Source organism: Zosterops lateralis (assembly GCF_965231275.1).
Source record: "Zosterops lateralis genome assembly, contig: HAP1_HAP1_SCAFFOLD_190, whole genome shotgun sequence".
Lineage (NCBI taxonomy): Eukaryota > Metazoa > Chordata > Aves > Passeriformes > Zosteropidae > Zosterops > Zosterops lateralis.
Genome location: NW_028154500.1, coordinates 51,510 through 72,454, shown reverse-complemented (window position 1 = coordinate 72,454; position 20,945 = coordinate 51,510). Strand labels below are relative to the sequence as shown.

General features: G+C 52.5%; 1 protein-coding gene across 1 annotated transcript; it reads left to right on the top strand.

The window, feature by feature from the left end:
- Positions 1-10,508: 10,508 nt before the first annotated feature.
- Positions 10,509-20,241, top strand: LOC310923672 (serine/threonine-protein kinase PAK 3-like; the record flags this gene model as incomplete). The annotated part of the gene is made up of 10 exons (XM_083885599.1): positions 10,509-10,613; positions 13,886-14,141; positions 14,608-14,671; positions 15,502-15,550; positions 16,589-16,698; positions 17,458-17,575; positions 17,966-18,065; positions 18,465-18,661; positions 19,564-19,701; positions 20,152-20,241. The coding sequence occupies 10 exons, from the start codon at positions 10,509-10,511 to the stop codon at positions 20,239-20,241; spliced, it is 1,227 nt and encodes a 408-aa protein (XP_083741725.1).
- Positions 20,242-20,945: the final 704 nt, after the last annotated feature.

Below are 20,945 nucleotides of genomic sequence, written 5' to 3'. Positions count from 1 at the left end.
AGCAGCTGTCAGAGGATGAGCACCCACAGGCACTCAGGGGGGCTGCACGAGGGGCACAAGAAGCCCCTGCAGCACTTGGGCACAAAGGCACAGCAGGTGAAGGCAAGAAGGGAGCAGGAAAAGGCCAAGCTGAAGGCAAAGGCCATGGCAGAGTTTCCACAGCCCCTGAGGGATGAAGCCCAGGGCCCAAGGGGGCCCCAGCACCGAGGGGACGGGCTCGGCCACAAGCACCTGGCACAGGCATTGCCCTCCTCGGCAGGGGAGAGCCCACCCAAACAGCCCCTGCCAAGGAAGCAGGGATCCATCTGCAGCCCACAGGGACACTGCAAGCACACACAGCAGCACCCTCAGCAGGAGCAAGTCCAGCCCTGCACGGACATGGATTCCTAGGGCTGCCAGAGCTCCCATTACACCAGGGACCCACCACACTGGAGCCCTTGACAACATTCAGCCTGGGGCTGCATCCACACCAGGCCTTTCCTCATACACACAGGGGCCTCTCCACCCACTCTCAATCTCAGACCTAAGAGGGGAAAAGGCCAAAAATGTCTTTGATTATCCAGGGGACAAGTGGGAAAGATGAGGGGCTGTGTTTTATTCAACCACTATTAGCAGATGCCGGGGATGGGTTTGAAATGCAGGAAGTTTTATTTGCTCCTCATTGTGATTGTAATTTACTGGGAAGGGATTTGATGGCTAAATTGGGAATGCAAATTAATATTGTAAAAGGTGATACAGAGGCCAGTTCTCTTGTACCTCTGTGTCAAATGTCTGGCAAGGCCTGTGCTGAAGTGAACCCACAAGTGTGGGCAGCCCCAGGGAAAGAGGAAAATTAGATTCCCAGCCTCTCCAAATTACTCTGAAGCAACCAGCACTGTTGGGAAAGATGGGACAGGAAGGACTTACGGATATGATTGTCTGGTAAGAAATCCTGCAGTTAAAAAACCTGTGAGTGCAATAGAAATGAAAGCCAGCTTTGACATGTAGGCATGGGAGGCAGGAAAACGGTGATTAGCTGGAGATGGGTTGAAGGGCAGAAACAAAAGGACTCAGGAATGCAGCCTTTCCACTTTGCAAGGGCTCAGGGAAAAAGCAGATAAGAAAAGTAGTCTTTAGAGTTTAGAATATAAAATGACATGGTAATATAGTAGTTCTCATCGGCTGCATGCAAAGTTTGTAGGTTTTGTATCTTGCACCGGTTGGTCACTGTGAATTAGAATATTCAACACAAAAAGAGAGAGAATGGATTGTAACAAGGTGCCCTCGCTCTTGCTCTCTTGCTCTTTCCCCCCACGCTCTTGCCCCCTCTCTCTTATCCCTGCTGTCTTATCCCTTCCCCCACTCTTACCTCACTTCTACCCCTGAGCTCTCTTCTACCCTCTCTCTCCCCTCTCTCTCTCGGGGCTTCCCTCCAGCCCAGGCTGGTGGCTGAAGGCAAAGCCCTCTTTACCCACCACCCTTGTAATAAAGCCACGTGTTTCTAGAATATCTCAGCTCTGCAGAGTTCCTTGTCCCTGCCGTCCACGGATGTCACTACACAGCACAAGTGGTGTCTAAAAGCAAAACCCTATTGCAAGGGAGGGAAGGAAGGGCTTTGTAATCTCAGGAGTAATGTTACCCAGGACTAAAAAGCAGCTGTGACAATTCTGAGGATTAATAGGTGTTATATATATCTTATATAAAGTTGGCTTTACGCAAGATGTGTGCTATATAGTAAATAATATCGTGGTAAGGATATAGAATATATATATAGAATATAAGTTTTTAATTCTGCTTTTAGAAAATTAGGTATAGTGGTAATAACTGATGTAATATGCTTAAACTGTCTGTTTGGTTGGGATAACACCCAGTGAACATGTAAAGAGGACCCTGCTATTGATACACCAACTATCAGCATCTCCCACCTGCAGAAAGCACGGACCAAGGCCCAAGCTGGACGCGATAAAAAGGACACAGCCACGAAACACGCATGCTCTAAAAAGGCGGACCCAAGGAGGGGCCATGCAAAACAGCTCCTGGAATATGGAAACTAGTTTATGGAATTTTATGAATATTCATATATCGATATAACGGGAAGGGTATTTAACGAGTGTCTCTGAGAAAGCAAAGTGTGGACTTGGCTGAATGCCGAGTCACCCGGCCGGCCGTAATTGGCTTTTTTTTATCTCCTAATTGTCTTAATTGTTTTATTAAACATAGTTTTTTAAATTTACCAAAAAGTGAACCTCGTTTTTCACAATTGGGAATTGCAGGACCTGGATTGAGGATTCTCTGCTCTAGCTAAAACATTGGATGACTTTTTAACCCCACACAGCCTCAGTGTTATGGTTTGGACATGGGAAAGGGAACAAGACTTGAGAAATGAAATAAAACCCCAAAATTATTGATGCTCAAGCCATGGCTCCTCCAGACTCAGAAAATGAACTGGAATTGTATGTGAGTGTTAAACAGGGCCAGGCCAAAGGAATTCTTGTGCTAAAATGTTTAACCCAGTGGCCAGAGTGGCCCCACTGTCTGCAGAATTGTGCAGCCACAGCTTGAATGGGACCTGAGGCCTGAAAACTGACAGCACAAGGATCTCCTGTTGTCCAAGTCTGGCATCAAGTTCAGGCTTTGAGAACCAAAAGGGCAGGGCTGGGTTATTCCAGCAGGAAACTTGTTCAGTGGCACAGGAGGATTTAGAAGTGAGGACAGGGGAAGGGTTTAACCCAGCCTCCTGTTGGAACAGCCTGCACAGGGGCTGGGGAGAAACCCATGACTGCACTGAGGTGACAGAGCTCCAGAGCCAGGCTGGGAGAGATTGATGAGACATTCCCTGGCCTCAGGGAGAAAAGGTGTTTCTGGATGGGTCTCCAAGGGCAGCAGAAGGGAAAAGAGTTACAAGACACGCTGTTATTTAGGAAAGGGAATCAGACAAAGCACAGGTTACCCCCCACATGGTCAGCTCAACCGGCAGAGCTGTGTGTGCCTGTGAGAGCCTGGGACTGAAATGCCCTGAGCAGGAAGGCTGAAATATCTCCTGCTGACACCATGTCACCCAACAGGGGGGCCAAAAGCAATTCTGACTTCTTCAGTAATCACTGCATCACTTAGAAAGGTATTTCTGAAACAAATAATTCCAAGAGAAAGGATTGTGGAAGCAATAAACTACAATAGGGGAACTCATTTTACAGGAAAGATCCTTCAGGGGGTTCTGGCAGCTTTAGGAACACAATGGGACCTCCACAACCCCTGGCACCCCCAGAGCTCAGGTCAGGTAGAAAGAATGAATGGGGAAATAAAGAAACACCTTTGGAAGCTGCTGACAGAATCCAAGAGGCCACAGGTGGGGCTTTTGCCATTGGCTTTGGCAAGAATAAGAGCCAGATCCAGGGCAGATATTCAATTATCTCCCTTGGAATTGATCTTTGGAATTCCTTCCCCTGGCAATTCTCCACCTAGTGCAGGCTGGAGATAAGGGATGTGTATTTAAAGCAGCCTGTGGCCAGAATCCTGTCTCCTGTGAAATCTCTCCCACTGGAAGCTGGGCTGGCACAGACCCTGCCTTGGGCCTTTGCTGTTCACACCATCCAACCAGGACATGGGGCCCTGCCTGAGGAGTGGGAAGAAGCACCACTGGGGGCCAAGTGGCCCATCCCAAGTGTCCCTGAGCACAGAAACAGCCCCAGCACAGCTCAGCACGGGGGGACCCCTCACCCTGGGCTCAAGGGCTCGGAAGGCCCAAAGGAGATTTGGACTTCCCGGCTGCAGGAGGAGGATGGGAGGCCACGACTGACCCGCCCTGAAGGCACCGGAGCAGCAGCCAGGGCTCCACAGCGGGGGAAGCCCCTGTGCCTGCCCACAGATCCTCTGCTGGAATAGTCTGCCTGGGCACCTCCTGGGCCATCTCCAGACACTGGGGGCCCAGCCTTGCTGCCACTGCTTCAGCTTCAGGCCTTTCTGTGCCTGCACTCGCCACAGGGGCTGGGGAACACAACGGGACAATTCCACTCTGGCTCTCAGTCACACTCACACACGGGGCTGGATGGGATCACATTGCTCCAAAATATACCAAGTTCAAATTTAAAAAAAATCTTATTTCTCTAGTCAGGCTTGGTTTGCCTTTGCCCTGGGAAAGGAATTTTAAATATTATCTTTTAAAGGATGTTACACCACTCAACAGAGATGAGTTTAACATCTCAGCAGACTGGGAATAGCCCAAAAGACACCCACAAAGACAACGACCATCAACAAAACATCAACGACCATCAGCAAACAGCAACCAACATCCACCCCAGACACTGCCCTGGAATAGCTGGAGACACCTGGTCTGGAAAAGGCTGAGGAGGAAATCCAGGAGTGGGGACCTAATTAACATCAGAGGCAAAGAAATCCGGCTCCAATAGGAAACCAAATACTCAGAACTCTGCGACTTGGAAGCAATGAACATCGAACCAAAGGATTTCTATGGGTTCAGACTGTACAAAGTTTAGGAAAAATCCAGTAAAACTCACGTGTCATGGAATGATTTTCTCTGCACACCCTGGCTACGAGTGGATGAAATTATTTCTGTTGCACATCCTGGCCAAAATCAAGTAACGCCTTGACTCTCTAACACTAAAAATATTGTTGGACAAATTCTGGTTTTCTCGCAGTTTCTGTGACAAGATTACACCACCACAATAATTTCTCATAATAATCCTGCTTTTAAATTGTCAGTTATGTTTGGACCAGGGGTGTGAGAATCAATTCTTAGTCCCAGGAGAAAAAGTAGATAAAACTTGATTACTTTGAAATGTTTTTGTCTATGTTTGTGTGAGGCTCTTAGTGATGGCAAAATTTCGGTTTGGGTTTTTCGATGTTCATCTTTAGGCTGCATTTTGCAAAACTGGAAGAGCTTTAAAAGTGACCCTTAAAGGCATAAACAGTCAAAAGAATTAAACAGTTAAATTAACAGTTAAAACAAAAGCAGATTGTGGGGGGGGGGGCACATGTGAGTCATTCAGTGGCTGCTCTGGAAGAGAAGCTCCATTCCAGGCAGCCAGGAGAGGAGCTTGAGAAATGCAAAATAACACTGCTGGGGAAAAGTGGGGACAGTGCACCAGGCTCTTCTGGCCTGCGGGAGGAATTGGGCTGATTCCCTCTGCCCCTCAGCCCAAGCTCTGCCTGCTTGCACAGATGGAATTGGCACAGCCAAAGGCAGAGCCCACAGGGAGGAGATCTGACTCTGCAACACAAATTGCTTCAGCTGCAAAGGGAAACAGCCAGTGGAGAATGGTGTGAAAACTTCACTACAAGAAGTGGGGGGAATCATCCCTCTCCCCACTCCAACATGTGCTGGCACTGTCTGTGTCACACAGGGAGCATCAGACCACTGGGCTGTTTGTGCTACCACAGGCTCAGAGAAATCACTTGGGAATCCAAGTCTGGGATGATTTAATTAGAGAAAAGAGATCAATTGATGCAGCCCTGGGTTAAAGGAATGCTCTTTCTCCTCTGTTGTGCTACAGCAACTCTCAACTTTGGGCCCTGCACCACACCTTGCTGAGGGCAGCTCATTCACAGCTGAGCAAGGGGATGCAGGTGGCAGCCAGGCCTCCTGAGCCACACACGGCTACAAAAGGACAGGAACTGTTAAAAATGACCCGATAATATTGGCTTTCACATTTGTGCATTAGTCTTTATATGTGGTTATTGATTTCAAGTACAGTGGAATTTATAATCCCTTTTAGCCGCCTGTTAATAAAATTTATTTCTCATTTTAGTATGCACAGTAAAGCCCATGGAAATAGTAGTGTGATGAGTGTTATGTTGATGTATTCACCTTACAGCTTATAGAAATAATTATGTGATGAATGTATTGTACCACAGGCCTTAGCAAAATATAAAATGTTAAAATACTTCTTGTAACCGAGAGAACTGTGTAAAGCAATTAGGTTGTTTCCCACATCTGCTGACTGACCTCTCCAAGTGATAAGGGTGACACTAACCAGAGCACGGGAGAAGAATTAGAGAAGAATTTGTTACCTGTTCAGTATCTGGGAAGTGTGAAACAACAGGATGAAGCCACAAGAAGAAATAAAATATATTGACCTGATCCACAGGATGTTATTTAGATAAGCCAGAACAGAAACCCAAAATAAAGCAAAGTTTCTATAACAATGAAAGCTACCAAGAATATTTGAATAATGCATGAAACTCATGAACATGTATGTGCCTTAGTAAAGTAACAGTACAGAGATAACACTGTCTTAACGCACCCACGGGTCCCTTGGCTGATCGCCAGGAACACCCAGCGCTGGACATGGAACTGGTTTTTCCCTTATTGAACTTTTGAAAAATATTCTAAGACTGAATATTCGTTTTTCTCAGAATTGAGGTCACTGACAATAATCCCAAAACCAAAGAGGACCCAGCAAGGAAAAACAGAGTCAACGAGTGAATCTGCTTGGAGACAGGGCCGGGGACTGGGAGATAAGGGAGCAACGGGAGAATCCATCAGTTTCAGAAAATGTTCCTCATTGACACGGACTGTGCTCAGCCAAGGCCCTGCGAAATTCCTGAACACGGAGAAGAAGAACAAAGACTGAGCAGAGCCGTGAATATCGGATGTTCTACAAAAGGGGGGCGCATATTAACGAGGACATGCAGGAGGCGGATCGGGAAGTCGGAACTTTCCAAGGACCTTCGCCACGGGGCAAAGGGACAGGGAGATGCAGAAGGGAAAATCAGGAGAAAAAGGAGGCCGCGTCCTACAACAATTGGAGAGACCCCCCGGCAAAGGCCGCACGGCCTCTCCCTTTGTTCAGGAATAAAGTCACTTTTACAGGACTCCTCGGGCTCCTGTGGGGATACAAACCTCTGGCCACCTCTGGGAATTTTCCCGCACAGCCCCCCCCGGGGACAGGGCGGCCACCTCCGTCCTCCCCACAGGAACCGGGACGAGCCGGCGCTGCTCCGGCAGCGGCTCCTGCCGAGGCAGCGGCGGGAAGGAGAGCGCGGGCAGCCGCTCCCGCAGCGCCCTCAGGCCACGGGCAACACGGCGCCGACACGGCACAAGGAACCCGCCGGAGGCCCCTGCCGCCCCCTTTGCCCGCAGCCAGCCCCGAGCCCCGGCAGAACCGAGCGCGGCTCCCACCTGCGCTGGGGCCGCCTCCGAGCTCCGCCAGTGCCGCCTCACCGGGCTCCGGCCGCTGCCGCCGCTCCCGGGCCCGCACACGCGCTCCCACAATGGCGCCTCTGCCCAGCCACGGGCGCCCGGGGGGCGGCCCCGGCAACGGGCTTGGCCCCGCTCCGCCCAATCAGCGCGCGCCCACAACCGGCACTGACGGCACAATCAGCCAATGGCGGCGGGCGCGGGGTGGGCTGTGCACACGGCACGGAGCCGCCTCCATTTCCCTGCACTCGGCACCGCTCGGAAACCTCGGCTGAGGAGCGGCCCCGGCGCTGGGCCCGGCCCGGGCAGGAGGCCAAGGAACCGCTGCTGCCCCGAACCGCCGGGAGCTCGGGGGGAGCGGGGCCTGAGGGCGCGGGGAGCTGCGGCTGAGGCCGGGCCGGGAACGGGAGCTCTTACTGGGCTCCTGCTGCTGGGTATCGTTAATGCTGTGGCTGGTGTTTGTTTGCCTGGTTATACACACCAGTAAAGAACTGTTATTCCTATCCCCACACCTTTGCCTGAGAGCCCCTGAATTTTCAAAATTATAATAATTCGGAGGGAGGAGGTTTGAATTCTCCATTCCAAGGGAGGCTCCGGCTTTCCCTGGCACACACCTGTCTCTTACAAACCTGGACAAAACCATTCTCTGAGTTAGTTATAATGGAAATGTTAGCTATAATATAAAATTTAGTTCTAATAGTTATAATATAAAAGCATTTCAGCATTGCACAGTCTCTATTTTAATATTTTGCTAAGGCCTAGGATATAAAATCGATTTATTGCAGTGCCATTTCTGTAGACCACATGTGCACACATAAACTGATAGATTATGTTATACCAAAAAGCAGCTGAAAGGAATTATAAATTGTACCATATCAAAATCATTTTGATCAGCAACAACGTGCAAAGGCCGATACATGAATGCAAAAGCCCACATTATATTGTTATTAATATTGTAATTTTTACTGTCATTTATTACCCAGGTCTGCTGCGTCTCCTGCAGGCACTGAGGGGGCTTGTTCACCCCCTGCCCCGCATCCCTGAGTGTCCCGGAGTGTCCCCGGTGATGTCACCTCAAGAATTCCCGTCAGGATTTGGGACTATGTCACTGAAAATTTCCTGAAAATTCCCCAAATTTGTCTCAAATCCCATGTGGTGAGGGGAGGGGACAAGGGACACCAGCGATATTTTCAATGATGTCACCACCCTGATGATGTCACATTGGTGACATCACTGTCCCCCCAGCAGCCTCGGGATGTCCTCGATGGCTCTTTGGCACCGCTCGGCCACTGCGCGGCCACCAGGGCCACCAGGGCCACCAGAGCCACCACAGGGACTCAAGAGGAGCCTCTGGATGTCCCTGAGTGTCCCCAGCAGGTGACGCCTGGCCAGGCAGGCACTGGCCTCACACAGCCACTCAAACTCGGCCGCATCAGCCACCAAGTGCTCGAGGTCAGCACAGAACAGCTGCTCTGTCCCCTCCCAGGTGTCCTCGATGTACCTGAGCCGTTGGTGCAGGTCCGTGGGGAACATCCAGGCCCTGGCTTTGTCACACGTGTGTATCAAGCGCCCCAGCAGCTCCCGGGTCTCCTGCACCCGCTGTCCCCTCCTGGTGGCCGCCCCCACCTGCCCTGTGGCCACGGGGACATCGTGTGTGGCCACTGCCGAGGGCAGGGCCACTGATGGCTGCAGGGCCACGGCCACCAGGTTGTCCCCAGCTGTCCCCAGGCCAGGGGGGGTCTCATCCCACAGGTCCCCAGCCAGGCCAGTGGTGGTGGCCTTGGCAGGGTCCTCGTTGGTGGCCTCAGTTGTGTCCTCGCTGTCCAAGGAGTTGAAGATCTCCTCGGCCTCCCTGTACACCTGGTCCCAGCTCTCCTCGAGCGCATCCACCGACTCCCTCCAGGCTCTGGCCGTGGCTCTCACATCGGCCTGGGGAGCCCCTGGGGTGGCCTTGAGGGTGGCCATGGCCTGGCGCAGGGAAGTGACACCACGCTGGCGCAGGGAGGTGACACTGTGCTGGCACAGGGTGTCCCGGAGGGTCCAGGTGAATTTCCACAGGGCTGTGTGCAGGGACTATGGTACAGGAGCGGCTGCACATCCCCATGTGGTGCGGTCACAGTGGCCACCAGCTCACCCAGGGTGGCCACCACAGCCACCAGAGCTTCCAGCACCTGGGGAGGGGACAGGGGAGGTGGGAAGGACCTCATGGCACTTGTGCCCTCCTGGGGTGGCCCCTGTGCCATTCCAGGGTCCCCTTTTGTCCCCTCCCTGGAGGGCTCAGCTGTCCCTTCTGTCTCTTTGTCACCCCCTCACCCTCTCTGCCACCCCATGTCACCTCCCGCTATTCACCCCATCCTGGGTTGCAGTGTAGGATGTACACAAAGTATTTATTCTATCACCATCTTCATGAACTTTTGAAACCAGGTGGGCTAGTGTTTTCCCAAGGGTGTCTTCTGCTAATGGCCTTTGGGGTGTCTTCTGCTAATGGCCCATCAACGCCTGGCCCATGAGTCACAGGTAACTTTCTCCAGGGGTTATCTCTGTTTAATGGACCATCAAGGACCCACTTCACAACTCCTCATCCCATTGTGAGATGCTCCGCCCAGGAGGAGGAGCCAAGCATTCTCACCTGGATATAAGCTGGTATGTGGGACAGTGCAAGTGGCACTTACCCACTGGATTCCCAGAGGACCAGAGCTACCAGACCTTTCTACAGGATCACTGCTTCAGGAAGAGCACCTCACCTGGACTGCTTCCACCATCCTGCTCAGGTTGTATTCTGACTCTGTCAGTGATCCTTTGTGTTATTTTATTTTATTTTATTTTATTTTATTTTATTTTATTTTATTTTATTTTATTTTATTTTTACCTTTTTCCCTTTCTTCTTATTAAATTATATCTCTGACTTGGAGCCTCTATTTGTTTTGCTTTCAAACCACAACAACGCCCCAAGAAACTCGCCGCTCGGGGACCCCCCGGGAGATTTGGGGTGAGCTCCCCCTCTGGGCTCACCTGCGGGATGCGGGGAAGCCGAGCCCCAGCGCCAGGAAGACAAAGCCCCCAGTCCCCGTCAGCAGCTTGCTGCAGCTGGTGTCCAGTGGCATCTCTGGGGGGTCCGCAGGCGGCCAGGACCCCCAAAACATCTCAGACACCCCAGGCCCCTCCAAGCACCTTTCCAGTTGCCCCCAACCCAGCCAGGACCCCCTGAAACCTCCTCCCAGTCCCTTCTCAGCCTCCCCAGGTGTCAACAAAGCCCCTCCCAGCCATCCCCCTGCCCCTGCGGGGGCTGCTCCAGGGGCTGTGGGTGGATCTCTGCATCCCCAAGGATCCCCAGGGGCTGTGGGTGGATCTCTGCATCCCCAAGGATCTCTGCATGCGGCACCTCCGTCTTCAGAGCCACCATGAACTGGCTGTGCCAGACACGGAGGACGCTTCCAGCAGCTTCTCTCAGAACCTTCCCCGCTACCAGAACAATGCTGTATGGAAACCCAATACATCCCAAAAAACAGGGTCCCAGATATCCAGGAGCTCAGGTGCACCCCAAAATGTGGATGGAGATGTCCAGGGGCTCAGGTGTGCCCAAAAAATAGGCCCAGGCTGAGGGGGTTCTCTGCTTGGCTGAGCACTGCCTGAGGGCTGGGGCTGCAGCAAGGGGGGACACCCTCCTCAAGTGGGGATGTCCCACAAACAGGGGACCTCCACAAGCCTCTCGGAACCCTGGGGCTGGGCTGGCCCTGCCTGGATGCCAAGAGCCACCAAAACTGCTCTGTCCCTGCCCTCTGCAACTGCACAGGGAGAGGAAATACAAGGAAAGGCTCAGGAGGTGATGAAATAAGCAGGAGAGATCTTGGCCTTAGCACCAGCATGGGCAAAACAGACCCAGCCTGGCCACAGGTAGGGAATTTATTACCAACCCAATCAGAGCAGGAAAGAGACAGGGGAAAGAAATCTCTCCAACAGCTTCCCTCCACTCAGTGGGGATCACCCAGAACAGGGGTCACCAGGGCTCTGCCCAACGGGGTCACTGGGGATCATCCAACGCCGATCCTCCCATGGGGGATGGAGCTGGAGCAGCGCACGAAGCTCTTCCTGCACTCGGGGCACTCGCGGGGCTTCCCTTATGGTGCCTCTGTTGGTGTTGGGTCAAGTGAGAGGTCTGGGTGAAGCTCATCCCACACTCAGGAATTCGCAGGACCTCTCAACAGTGTGGATGTGCTGATGGGTGACAAACTTAGAATTCCACCTGAAGCTATTCCCACATTCCCCACACACACACGGCCATCCCCAAGTGTGGTTGTTCTGGTGTTGCCCCAGGTGGGAGCTGTAGATGAAGCTCTTCCAAGCATTTGTGGGCTTTTTCTTCCTCCTCCATCCAGCCGTGGTTTGGCAATCACAAATCCTTGTTTGGGGGAAAAAACAGTGGGAGACCTCATGGGTTAGGGGTTCCTGCTGCCCAAATCCATCTCTAGATGCAACAGGTGTTTTGCATCCATGAAAGTCTCCAAATTATCAAGATTCAGCCCAAAAAACCCTCCCCGGTGTTCCCCGAGATCTCTGATCTCTACACTTTGGGGTTCCAGAGGTTTCCCTTCCCTGGGATGATGGGGGTCCCATGGCTCCAGGCATTTCCCTCTCTCCGAGGTCCTGCTTAGGGATGATCCAGGGGCTTTTGGTGGGGGCCTGTGGGGGCCCATGGGGTCCCTTCTCCCCTGATGCTCCACTTTGAGATCCCAGGGCTCCCTCCTCTACAGGCTCATCCCTTTCCCCCTGCCAGGGGTCCCCCAGCTCTGGGATCACCCCTCTCTGCTCTCCCCACCCTGAGGGTCCAAGGGTTTTCCCTCCTCTGCTCTCCCAGGGGTCCCCAGGGCCAATGTCCTCCCTCTGCAGATCCCAAGCGATGGCCACGTGGACCCCCAAAGATCCCCCCAAGGGGCACCTCCACACACCCATGGGGACCTCCCTGGGGCACCTCCCAGGGACGCCACATGATATTTGGGGCTCAATTCCACAATATGCCAGCTCCAAACACACCCCACTAAAAAGACTCTCTCAGGGAACCCTCGGTAGATTTGGGACCAAGTTCCCCTCCCTGCTCACGTCATCACAGGATGCTGTGGGGGCCATTGTGCCCTGGCCGGGGGTGCTGCGGACACAGGGGCACTGGAACCTCCTGCTTCTCCTCCTGTTCCTGCCCCTGCTCCTCCTTTTCCTCTCTCCCTCCTGCTCCTCCTGCTCCTCCTGCTTCCTAATCCCACCTCCTCCCCAGTTCCTGCCTTCCATATTTAGAGTGGAGGACCTTGTTTGTTTTTAGAACTAGAACAAAGATCCCAGATGGAGGGAGCCTTGCTGGTTTTAGTCAGAAGCATCAGTGACTAAAGGTCAAGTTTCCTTTGGCTTGGTCCCGTCCTTGCTCATCCTCAGTGTTCAGGCTGGGCTGTGGGGTGTCCTTGTTTGCTGCATTTTCACAGCTCCTCTTGGATCCTTGGGGCAATAGGCTGTGCCCTGGGAGGATTCTTTGTGCTCCTTTGTGACACAGCAGAACCTTCCAGGCGGTGTTTGCGTGACCCGCTGCTGTGATGTCACAGGAGCACGTCCCCGTGGTGTTCCTGTTGCTGTGGGACACAGAGGCCGCAGTGTCCAGAGCAGCTCTGGGCGCCTGCTCGTTGCTGGAGGATCCTCCTGCCCGAGGCATTCTCAGCAGCCAGCCCAGCCCCTGACGGGTGTCCTTCTGTGCTTGCAGGGGTACAGTCTGCAGACGTGTGCAGCGCAGCCAAAATGATCCACACTGTGGTTGCTGCAGTTTGCACTCTGTACTCTGTGGCTTATTCGGGGTATTTCTTAACCCACTTGGCACGTAAGTCGAGGCTTTCCCTTGGTGCAGCATCTGTGCCTTGGGTTTGCTGTGTGCTTTCTGTTCTTCCTCTGGAACTGAGTTGACTTTGTAACCAAATTGCCCCGAAGACACCATTGGTTTGGGAGAGCTCCTGCCAGCAGCTGCAGGGGGAAAAGGGGATGTCTGTGGGCAGTGGGGTGTGCACAGCATTTGCAGTGAGGCCCGGGGGAGCTCTGTACTCTCAAGGGGAGAGTCTGTGGCAGTGGAGCCTGGAACTCCCTCCGTTTGCTGGCCCAGCCAAGAACTGACACAGCCCAGTATTTTGGGCTGTTCTCTTGCTTGCTGTGTGAAGGGACTGTGGCTCATGGAGGGATGCTGTGAAAGCAAAAGGCTCTCTTGGGGTTGCCTTGCTCTGTGGCATTTCCCACCACAGGCACTTTTTTTCCTAACAGCATCTGGTTCACGTTCCCTCTCCCATTGCAGGGCACCTCACACGTGGATCTCGAGCAGCTCCTCCTTTGGTGAGTTTGAAAGGAACCTTTGGTGTTTGGAATTGTGCAGCAAGGTGTGAGCTCAGCGTGTGGCAGCCGAGTGCAAGCCTGGGAGGCTGAAGGAAAGTTCCTGTCGGTGTCTCTGCAGCAGCAGCAGCAAAGGGATCCCCGGCAGTTTCTCCTTTTCTGTTGAAGAGCTTTTGAAGAGCTGCAGGTCTGGTTTTGCAGGCAGAAGATGCTTGCTGGCTTTAGCCACGGTGGAACATCAAATTCCCAACAATAAGTGTCAATGTCGACTTTAGCCCATTGTTAGTTTGAACAGCTCGGAACCGTTTCTGCTTAGTGCAGCTGGATGTGTAGCTGAGGATAAATAAGATGATAACTGAGACAGAACTTCCCGTCCCTCACGCTACCCTCTGTCCACAGGGCAAAAAAGCAGCATCAGCACCTCCTCTGGCTCCCTCTGCTTCCAAAGAGGAGGCCAAAGAGGAGGAAGAGAGCAGTGAGCTTCCCACTGTTCTGGGGGATGGTGGTGAACTTCCCTCTGTGCCGGGAGACGACAGTGAACTCCCCACTGCTCTGGGAGATGAGGGCGAACATCCCACGGATTGGGAATACAACATCGAGGCTCCCGCGGCGTGGGACAGGGACAGTGGACATCTCCCAGTGTGGGATGAGGAAGGTGAACATCTCCCAGCATGGGATGAGGACAGCGAATGTCCCATGACTTGGAAAGATGACGGTGAACCTGCAGCATTTTGGGAAAAGGATGGAGAACCTGCAGTGTTTTGTGAAGAGGGTGGAGAACCTCCCTCTGCGTGGGAAGAGGACACTGAACCTCCCTCTGCTGAGGGATCCTGGGCTGAACGTTCTGACAGCAGCACAGCCCTGCAGGCAGAGGAGAGAGGGGAGTGGTGCCTGAGGCAGCTGAGTACGTCTGCTCTGTTCCTGTGTGCCCGAGCAGGGGCTGTGTGTGTGTCTCAGCATCAGCTGCACCCAGTGTTGCTCTGCAGCTGAATGTCACAGAGTCATTGATTGTCCTTCCCCGGCTGAGAACAAGGGCCCCAGGGAGTGGGGCCCCATTCTGGCTCTGCTGCAAGGTGGGGTCTCCATCTGGGAGGGAGCATCTTCCATGTGGTTTCTTTCAGGGAACACCGTGAGCGTGGGGGAGCCTGCGGAGAAATACCTGGAACTGGAGCAGATTGGCCAAGGGTAAGTGCAAGGCAGTTACTTCTACACCAGCAGGGCCCAGGTATTCTGCTGGTGCAGGATCAAGTGAGGAGTCAGGAGAGCTCCAAACGCATTCAGACACTGGGGTATGATCCTGCTGTCTCTCAGTCCTGACCAGAATTGATAACTGTGGTCAGATGGCACCGCCAAAGGCCCCTGAGGCTGGCAGTGTCCTGCCTGCAGCAAGGAGCAGGACCTGGAAGATCTTCTGTCCCTGGACTGGGATTGCCTAAGAGAGCAACTCACCATCTGGTGACTGTCAGAAAACAGTTCTCAAGAAGATTTCTTTCCAATATTTTACTTCCAAAAATATGCACCGGTTGGGATTATCAGTATAATGGTTTACAAACAGAAACCAGAGATGAACTAAGAAGGGCTCTTTCCAGCACAAGTAGCAGACCCCATACATTCAGTAACAGACACAGAGCTGCTGCCCTTGAGGGGAAAATGCATGATGCCCTGATGGCAGGGCTCTTGTGGATCCTGCAGGTCTTAGGCAGGAAATGCAAAAGGATGAAATACATTCTTTTCTAGTTCTTTAGACACCCAGCCCCCACCCTAGGGTTTGAACTAAAGGAATTCATCATGGACATTTGGGATTTGCTCCAGCACTTTTCCTTCATGTTTGGCCTCAGCTTTCCCTTGCACACCTTGCATGGCAGAGGACTGGTGGCTGCTGCGCCGTTGTTTGAAGGGCTGACGCACCCAGGTGTTTTCTGAATGCTACAGGCAGAAGAGATCTCCTGTCTGGGCTGACTTTCACTCCCAGGGCTAAAGCACTGCTTCTTTCTTCTCTGCTCTTTTGTCTCCAGGGCTTTTGGGGCCGTTTACAAAGGACTCGACAGGGCCACTGCAGGAGAGGTCAGTGTCAACACGCCCGGCACGTCCGGCAGCTCTCGAGGGCTTTCTCCTCTGCTGGGAGCTGTGGCTGGAGCTTTGGGGGCCCAGCAGAGCTTTCCTGCACAGGCTGCTCCTCTGAAGGCAGAGCAGGGTCAGCCTGCAGAGCACAGCTGGGACAGACTTGGAGCTTCTGGAGTGCCCAAAGGAATGCAAGGAGGGCAGCGGTGTCTGTCAGAGCAGGACACGCTGCCTTGGTCTGCACATCTAAAACTGTGAATGCATCAGCTGGTGGAGACTGAGGCCAAATTTATCTTCATCCCAGCCTTGGACAGGGACACTGTTTAGCAGTTTTTCCATGCTGAGTTTTATCTTCAAAGGGTACCTCAAGTCCTAATTAAGGAGAGATCCTGCTTGGGATCTTAGTTTGGGGTTTTAGTCCTACTGCAGCTGTTCACAAAGAGAGGGAGGGCAATGAGAAGATGGATGTCCAGAGCAAAGCTCTCTCCTAAACCCTGCAGTTGTGTCTGAGTCTGGTGTCAGTGACAGCCTGTGACAAGGATCATCTGAGCAAGGGATGTGTGTGTTTGCTTTGTTGTGCAATCCCAAACAGAGCAGCTGCATTTGAAATCATGACCGAACCCCATAGAATTGCTAAAGGGTTCCCAGCTATTTTGCTCAGTTTTCACAGAACCAGAATTACCTCCTGCTTGCAAAATGGGTCTGAATAATAATGAGTTTTACTGTCATCATTATAAGAGTGGTGGTAAACTAGGGCCATTTGAGAAGAGTGTAGGTGCAGAGAATGTTGTTAGAGCTTTGAGGCTGAGGGACCATTTCTGCAGAGCTCCCGAGGCCAAATGTCTCTGGCCATGTGTCCTGTCAGCAGCCCCCAGCGAGCAGAGCCATGGGCTGTGGGAATGGCACTTGCTGAGCTCTGGTGTCCCATCCCAGGGCAGTTTGGCACAGCCCGGCTCCGTCGCTCCAAAAAGACTCGCCCCGTGTTTGCTGCGGCCTCCTGCCACAGACTCCTCCAGTTAAAGGTCTGCAATGTCCCTTCAGGTGGCCATAAAGAAAATCAGTCTCAGAGGGCAGAACTGGGAACGAGCTCTGAATGAGACCCTGGTCCTGAGGGACAAGAAGAACCCCAACATTGTCAGCTCTTTGGACAGGTGAGTGTTCAGGTCTCATCCCGTGCACGGGCCCTGCGTTGATCTTTCCTGGCATCCCTAGTCTGAAGCCTGTTTTGAAAAAGCCTGACCCAGCCATATCTTCCCAAAACAACAGCCTGGCAGTTCACTCCCTCCATGGGCTTTTATTGCTTTGGTGTTTCCTTCAAGTTGACCCTATTTTCTGTGTCTTACAACAAGTGCTGACAATCCATCGCAGAAATTATTTCCCTTGGCTTCTTCTTCCCAATTCTTTTCCATTCCTGCAGATGCCAGGAAGACCAGGTTCTTGTTTCCAGAAATGCCTCATTTGCCCATTTTTCAATGGCCCTGCCTGTTTCTGAAGAGACTTTCTGCAAGGTTTTCCAAACAGTTGACCACTTTTATCCCAAGTGCTGCAGGGCCTCCCTCCCTGGATAACTCTGGAAGTTGTGTGGCCTTGCTCTGGAGTGAATGGTGGAACTGCTGAGTTCAGATGCTGAACCAGCTGGGGCCAAGTGTTGTGGTTTCACATGGATCTGGGCTGTTGCTAAACTGCATTTTTCCCCTGCTTGCCATCTAAGGCCTCTCCTTTTGCACAGGTGTCTCCTTCTCCTTTAGACTGTGCAGATTCCAAGGCCTGTGCACCCTGGCAGGAATGTCTCTCCATCTGATTCTGTCCTCATTGACAAGTGCCCTGGAAACAAAACCCCACTGGAGGCTTTTCCATGGGGGAATTGAGCACTGCACATTCATCTCCGGGCCATTGTGTTCCTCTTCCAGCTTCCTTGTTGATGGAGATCTCTGGCTGGTGATGGAATACATGGATGGAGGAACTTTGCAGGACGTTGTCAGACACACACGCATGGCTGAAGGAGAGATGGCAGCTGTCAGTCGGGAGGTGAGGGATCCTGCTTGTGCCTCCCATGGCTTGGACACGATGGTCCTTCCAAACAGGGCAGGGGAATAGGGGTGGCTCCACGTGGGCTCAGGGCTTTGTTTCTGTGTTGTTTTTATGAGCTGGAGAAGAAAGAGCCACTGAAAGGAATGGCCTGCCAGCATCACTGCACTTCTGTTCTTGTCCTCTTTCCTGCTGTGGGGGTACTCTGTCATGTTTGGATTGGATTTGCTGTTCTCAGCTTTGCCTTGAACCATTTGCCTGGAGCTGGTCTGCACTGCACTCCTGGCCTGTCCCAGCAAAGTTTCTGCTGGCAGAATTCTAAACTCTCCTTTCTTGTGTGCTATATTCCAGCCCTTGATTTTTACCCTGGTGTTTTGTGTTCCCTCTCAGTGTCTGCAGGGCCTGGATTTCCTCCATTCACACCAGGTGATCCACAGAGATCTGAAGAGCTCCAACATCCTGCTGGGAATGGACGGCTCTGTCAAGCTGGGTGGGTGTTCCTGGCCAGGCACGGCGCTCCCGGGGTGCGGGTGTGGGGCTTCCCAGGGACGGCCAGAGCCCCACAGGTGCTGCTGGTGGCCCTGCCCGGCCCCTGCTGCCCCTGCAGAGAGCTCAGGAGAGGAGCAGCAGTGTCAGGAGTGCCTTTGCTCTGGCTCTGGCCCTTCCAGAGGGGCGGGAGTTGGAATCTCAAGCTTCAGGGGAATCAGTAAAAGCCACTGCATGAAAGCTGAGGGTTCCTTTAAGGGTCCAGTTCCATCTTTCCTTGGCTACAGCCCTGAGGGCTTTTCCAGCTGGATTCAGTAGTGCATTGTCAGACTGAGAGTGGGGAATGTTTGTGAGTGGTTTCCTCATTCCAGCTGCCTTTGACAGGCTTTGTTTCTGTCCTCAGCTGATTTTGGCCTCTGCGCTCAGCTCAGCCCTGAGCAGGACCAGCCCAGCTCCATGGTGGGCACTGCTCACTGGATGGCCCCAGAAGTTGTGACCAGTTCTCCTTACGGCCCCAAGGTGGACGTCTGGTCATTTGGCATTGTGACCATCGAGATGGTGGAAGGAGAACCTCCTTACTTCAAGGAGACGGGGGCCATGGTAAGAGGCAAATTCTCCAGTGTTTGCAGAGGCCTGTGAGCACAGCGTGACCCTGCCCTGGGAGGAGCAGCTGGAGGTTTCTGCACATCGGGAGGGGAATTCCCAGAGGACTCAAACCTGAACACAGACGAATATTCTGCAGCCTCCAACAACAATTTGCTTTGGGCTTTAAGTTGTTGCAGCTCTTCTGTCTGTGAGGATGACCTGAAAACGTGAAGCCAGTGGATCAGCTCTAATGTTATCTTGCAAAAAAACCCCAAACGCGCCCCAAAACCCAAACCCAAGAAATCTATGAAGGAGTTTCTAAAACAGGTTTTGCAAGAGGAAATCCTTCCTGGCTCTTCTCACTGGGAAAGTTGTCTAACACATGAAGATGATTCTTTAACATCCCCATAGTCTAACATGTTTCTTTCCTATCCCAAGCTCCTTTCTCCATGTCACCAAGCCTGAGCTTTCAGCAACACAAACCTGTTTCTTCTCGGGCAGTTTCTGGGATGGGGCATCAGGAATGAATTTACTTGAGTGTCAGTGGCCCTGCAGAGATGCATTTGATGTGAGAACCCTTTGAAATGACACAGTCAGACCACAGTGACTCCTGAAAATGGCCTGTAAAGCTGGTGTCCAGATTTGGAGAAGCAAAATGTGCTATTTCTGATGGAGGTTCCTCCTAACAAAGTCAGGCAATGAGATTGGCTCTCAAGGCAAGATCATTTGGATGCTGCAATGGCTGTGGCCGCACCAGGGTTTGGGATTTTTGGTTGGCCTAGAAAAATGAGCTGTGGAGCAGCATCTGTGGCAGGGAGGAAAGTGCCCCTGGAGCCGGGGCTGAGAAGCCGGGGTGGATGTGAGCAGCTGTGGGTGTGAAGGGAGCTGGCGGAGCGCTGTGTTTGCCTTTCCTGCAGGCTCGCGCTCTGATCCGGCAGAACGGGACCCCGCGGCTGCAGGAGCCCCGGCGCCTGTCGGCTCTGCTGCGGGACTTCCTCGAGTGCAGCCTGGAGCTGGACGAGGAGCGGCGCTGGTCTGCCCAGGAGCTGCTGCAGGTCAGTGCCCGGCGGCTGCAGGGGAAACGGCAGAGCCAGGGAGGGCTTTTCTTGTGGGGCCCTCTCCCATCATCTCCGCTCTCGCTGCTTTTCACACGCAAAGCGAGCAGCAGCCTGGCCTGGCTTGGGTTGGCAGGGTCCTTTCCAGGTCATCTGCGCCTGCTGCCCTCAATGGGCACAGACATCTTCAAGCACATCAGGTGGCTCAGAGCCCTGCCTGACCTGAGCTTGGATGTTTCCAGGGAGGAGGCACCTCCCACATCTCTGGGAACCTTCTGTCAGTGTTTTCCCACTCTCCTGGTGAAAAAATCCTTCCTCCGATCTAATCTGAGCCTGCTTCCCTCCCTTCAGTTAAAATCCATTCCCCTTTGTCCTGTGGCAACAGAGCCTGTGAGGAGCTTGACTTTGGAAAGTAACGGTTCATTTCTTTCTTTTTGATCCTTTGGGCAGCACCCATTTTTATCATCAGCCGAGCCTCTCTCCAGCCTGAGCGCTCTGATCGCTGCAGCAAAGACACTGAGGGAGCAGCAGAGGACATAAAGCACTTGAGGAGAGCTTTTTGTTACAGTAGTTAGGACTGCTAGTTAGTTATGGTAGTTACCACTGCTAGTTATGGTAGTTATGGCACCCTGTTTGTTATGGCAGCTGTTGGGGAAGATGAATCAGGGAAACCTTATAAATATGTTGGCTTAGGAAATGATTCTGAAAATATGAATCCTATAATTGAAATAGAAATAAAAGCTTGCTTTGAGTTGTAGGATACCGAGCCTTAGTTACTATATCATTTGAAAACAACAGCCTGGCCAGGTGAAGAGGAATCCCTTTTTGATTGAACAATACCCTACTGCTGGCTGAGGGATCCAAAGGTCAAGGTAGCAAAAGAGAAAAGTCAAAAGAGTAGTTTTAGAGTTTAAAATATAACACAGTATGGTAAAGTAGTAGTTCCTATAGGCTGTATGTAGATTCTATAGGATTTTGTGTCTTGTACTGGTTGGTTAGTGTAAATTAGAATATTCAATACAAAAGGAGATATAATGTATTGGAACAAGGACCTTGCTCTCTCTGGCTCTCTTGCCCTCTCCTCTCTTGCTCCCTTCTCTCTTTGCACCCCCTCTCAGCTCCTGCCCCTTGTGCTCTGACCCCTGCCACCTCTCTTACCTCTTACCCTCTTGTTCTCTCTCTCCCCCTCTCTTTGGGACTTCCCTTCAGCTGAGGCTGCTGGCTGAAGGCAGTCCCTTTTTACC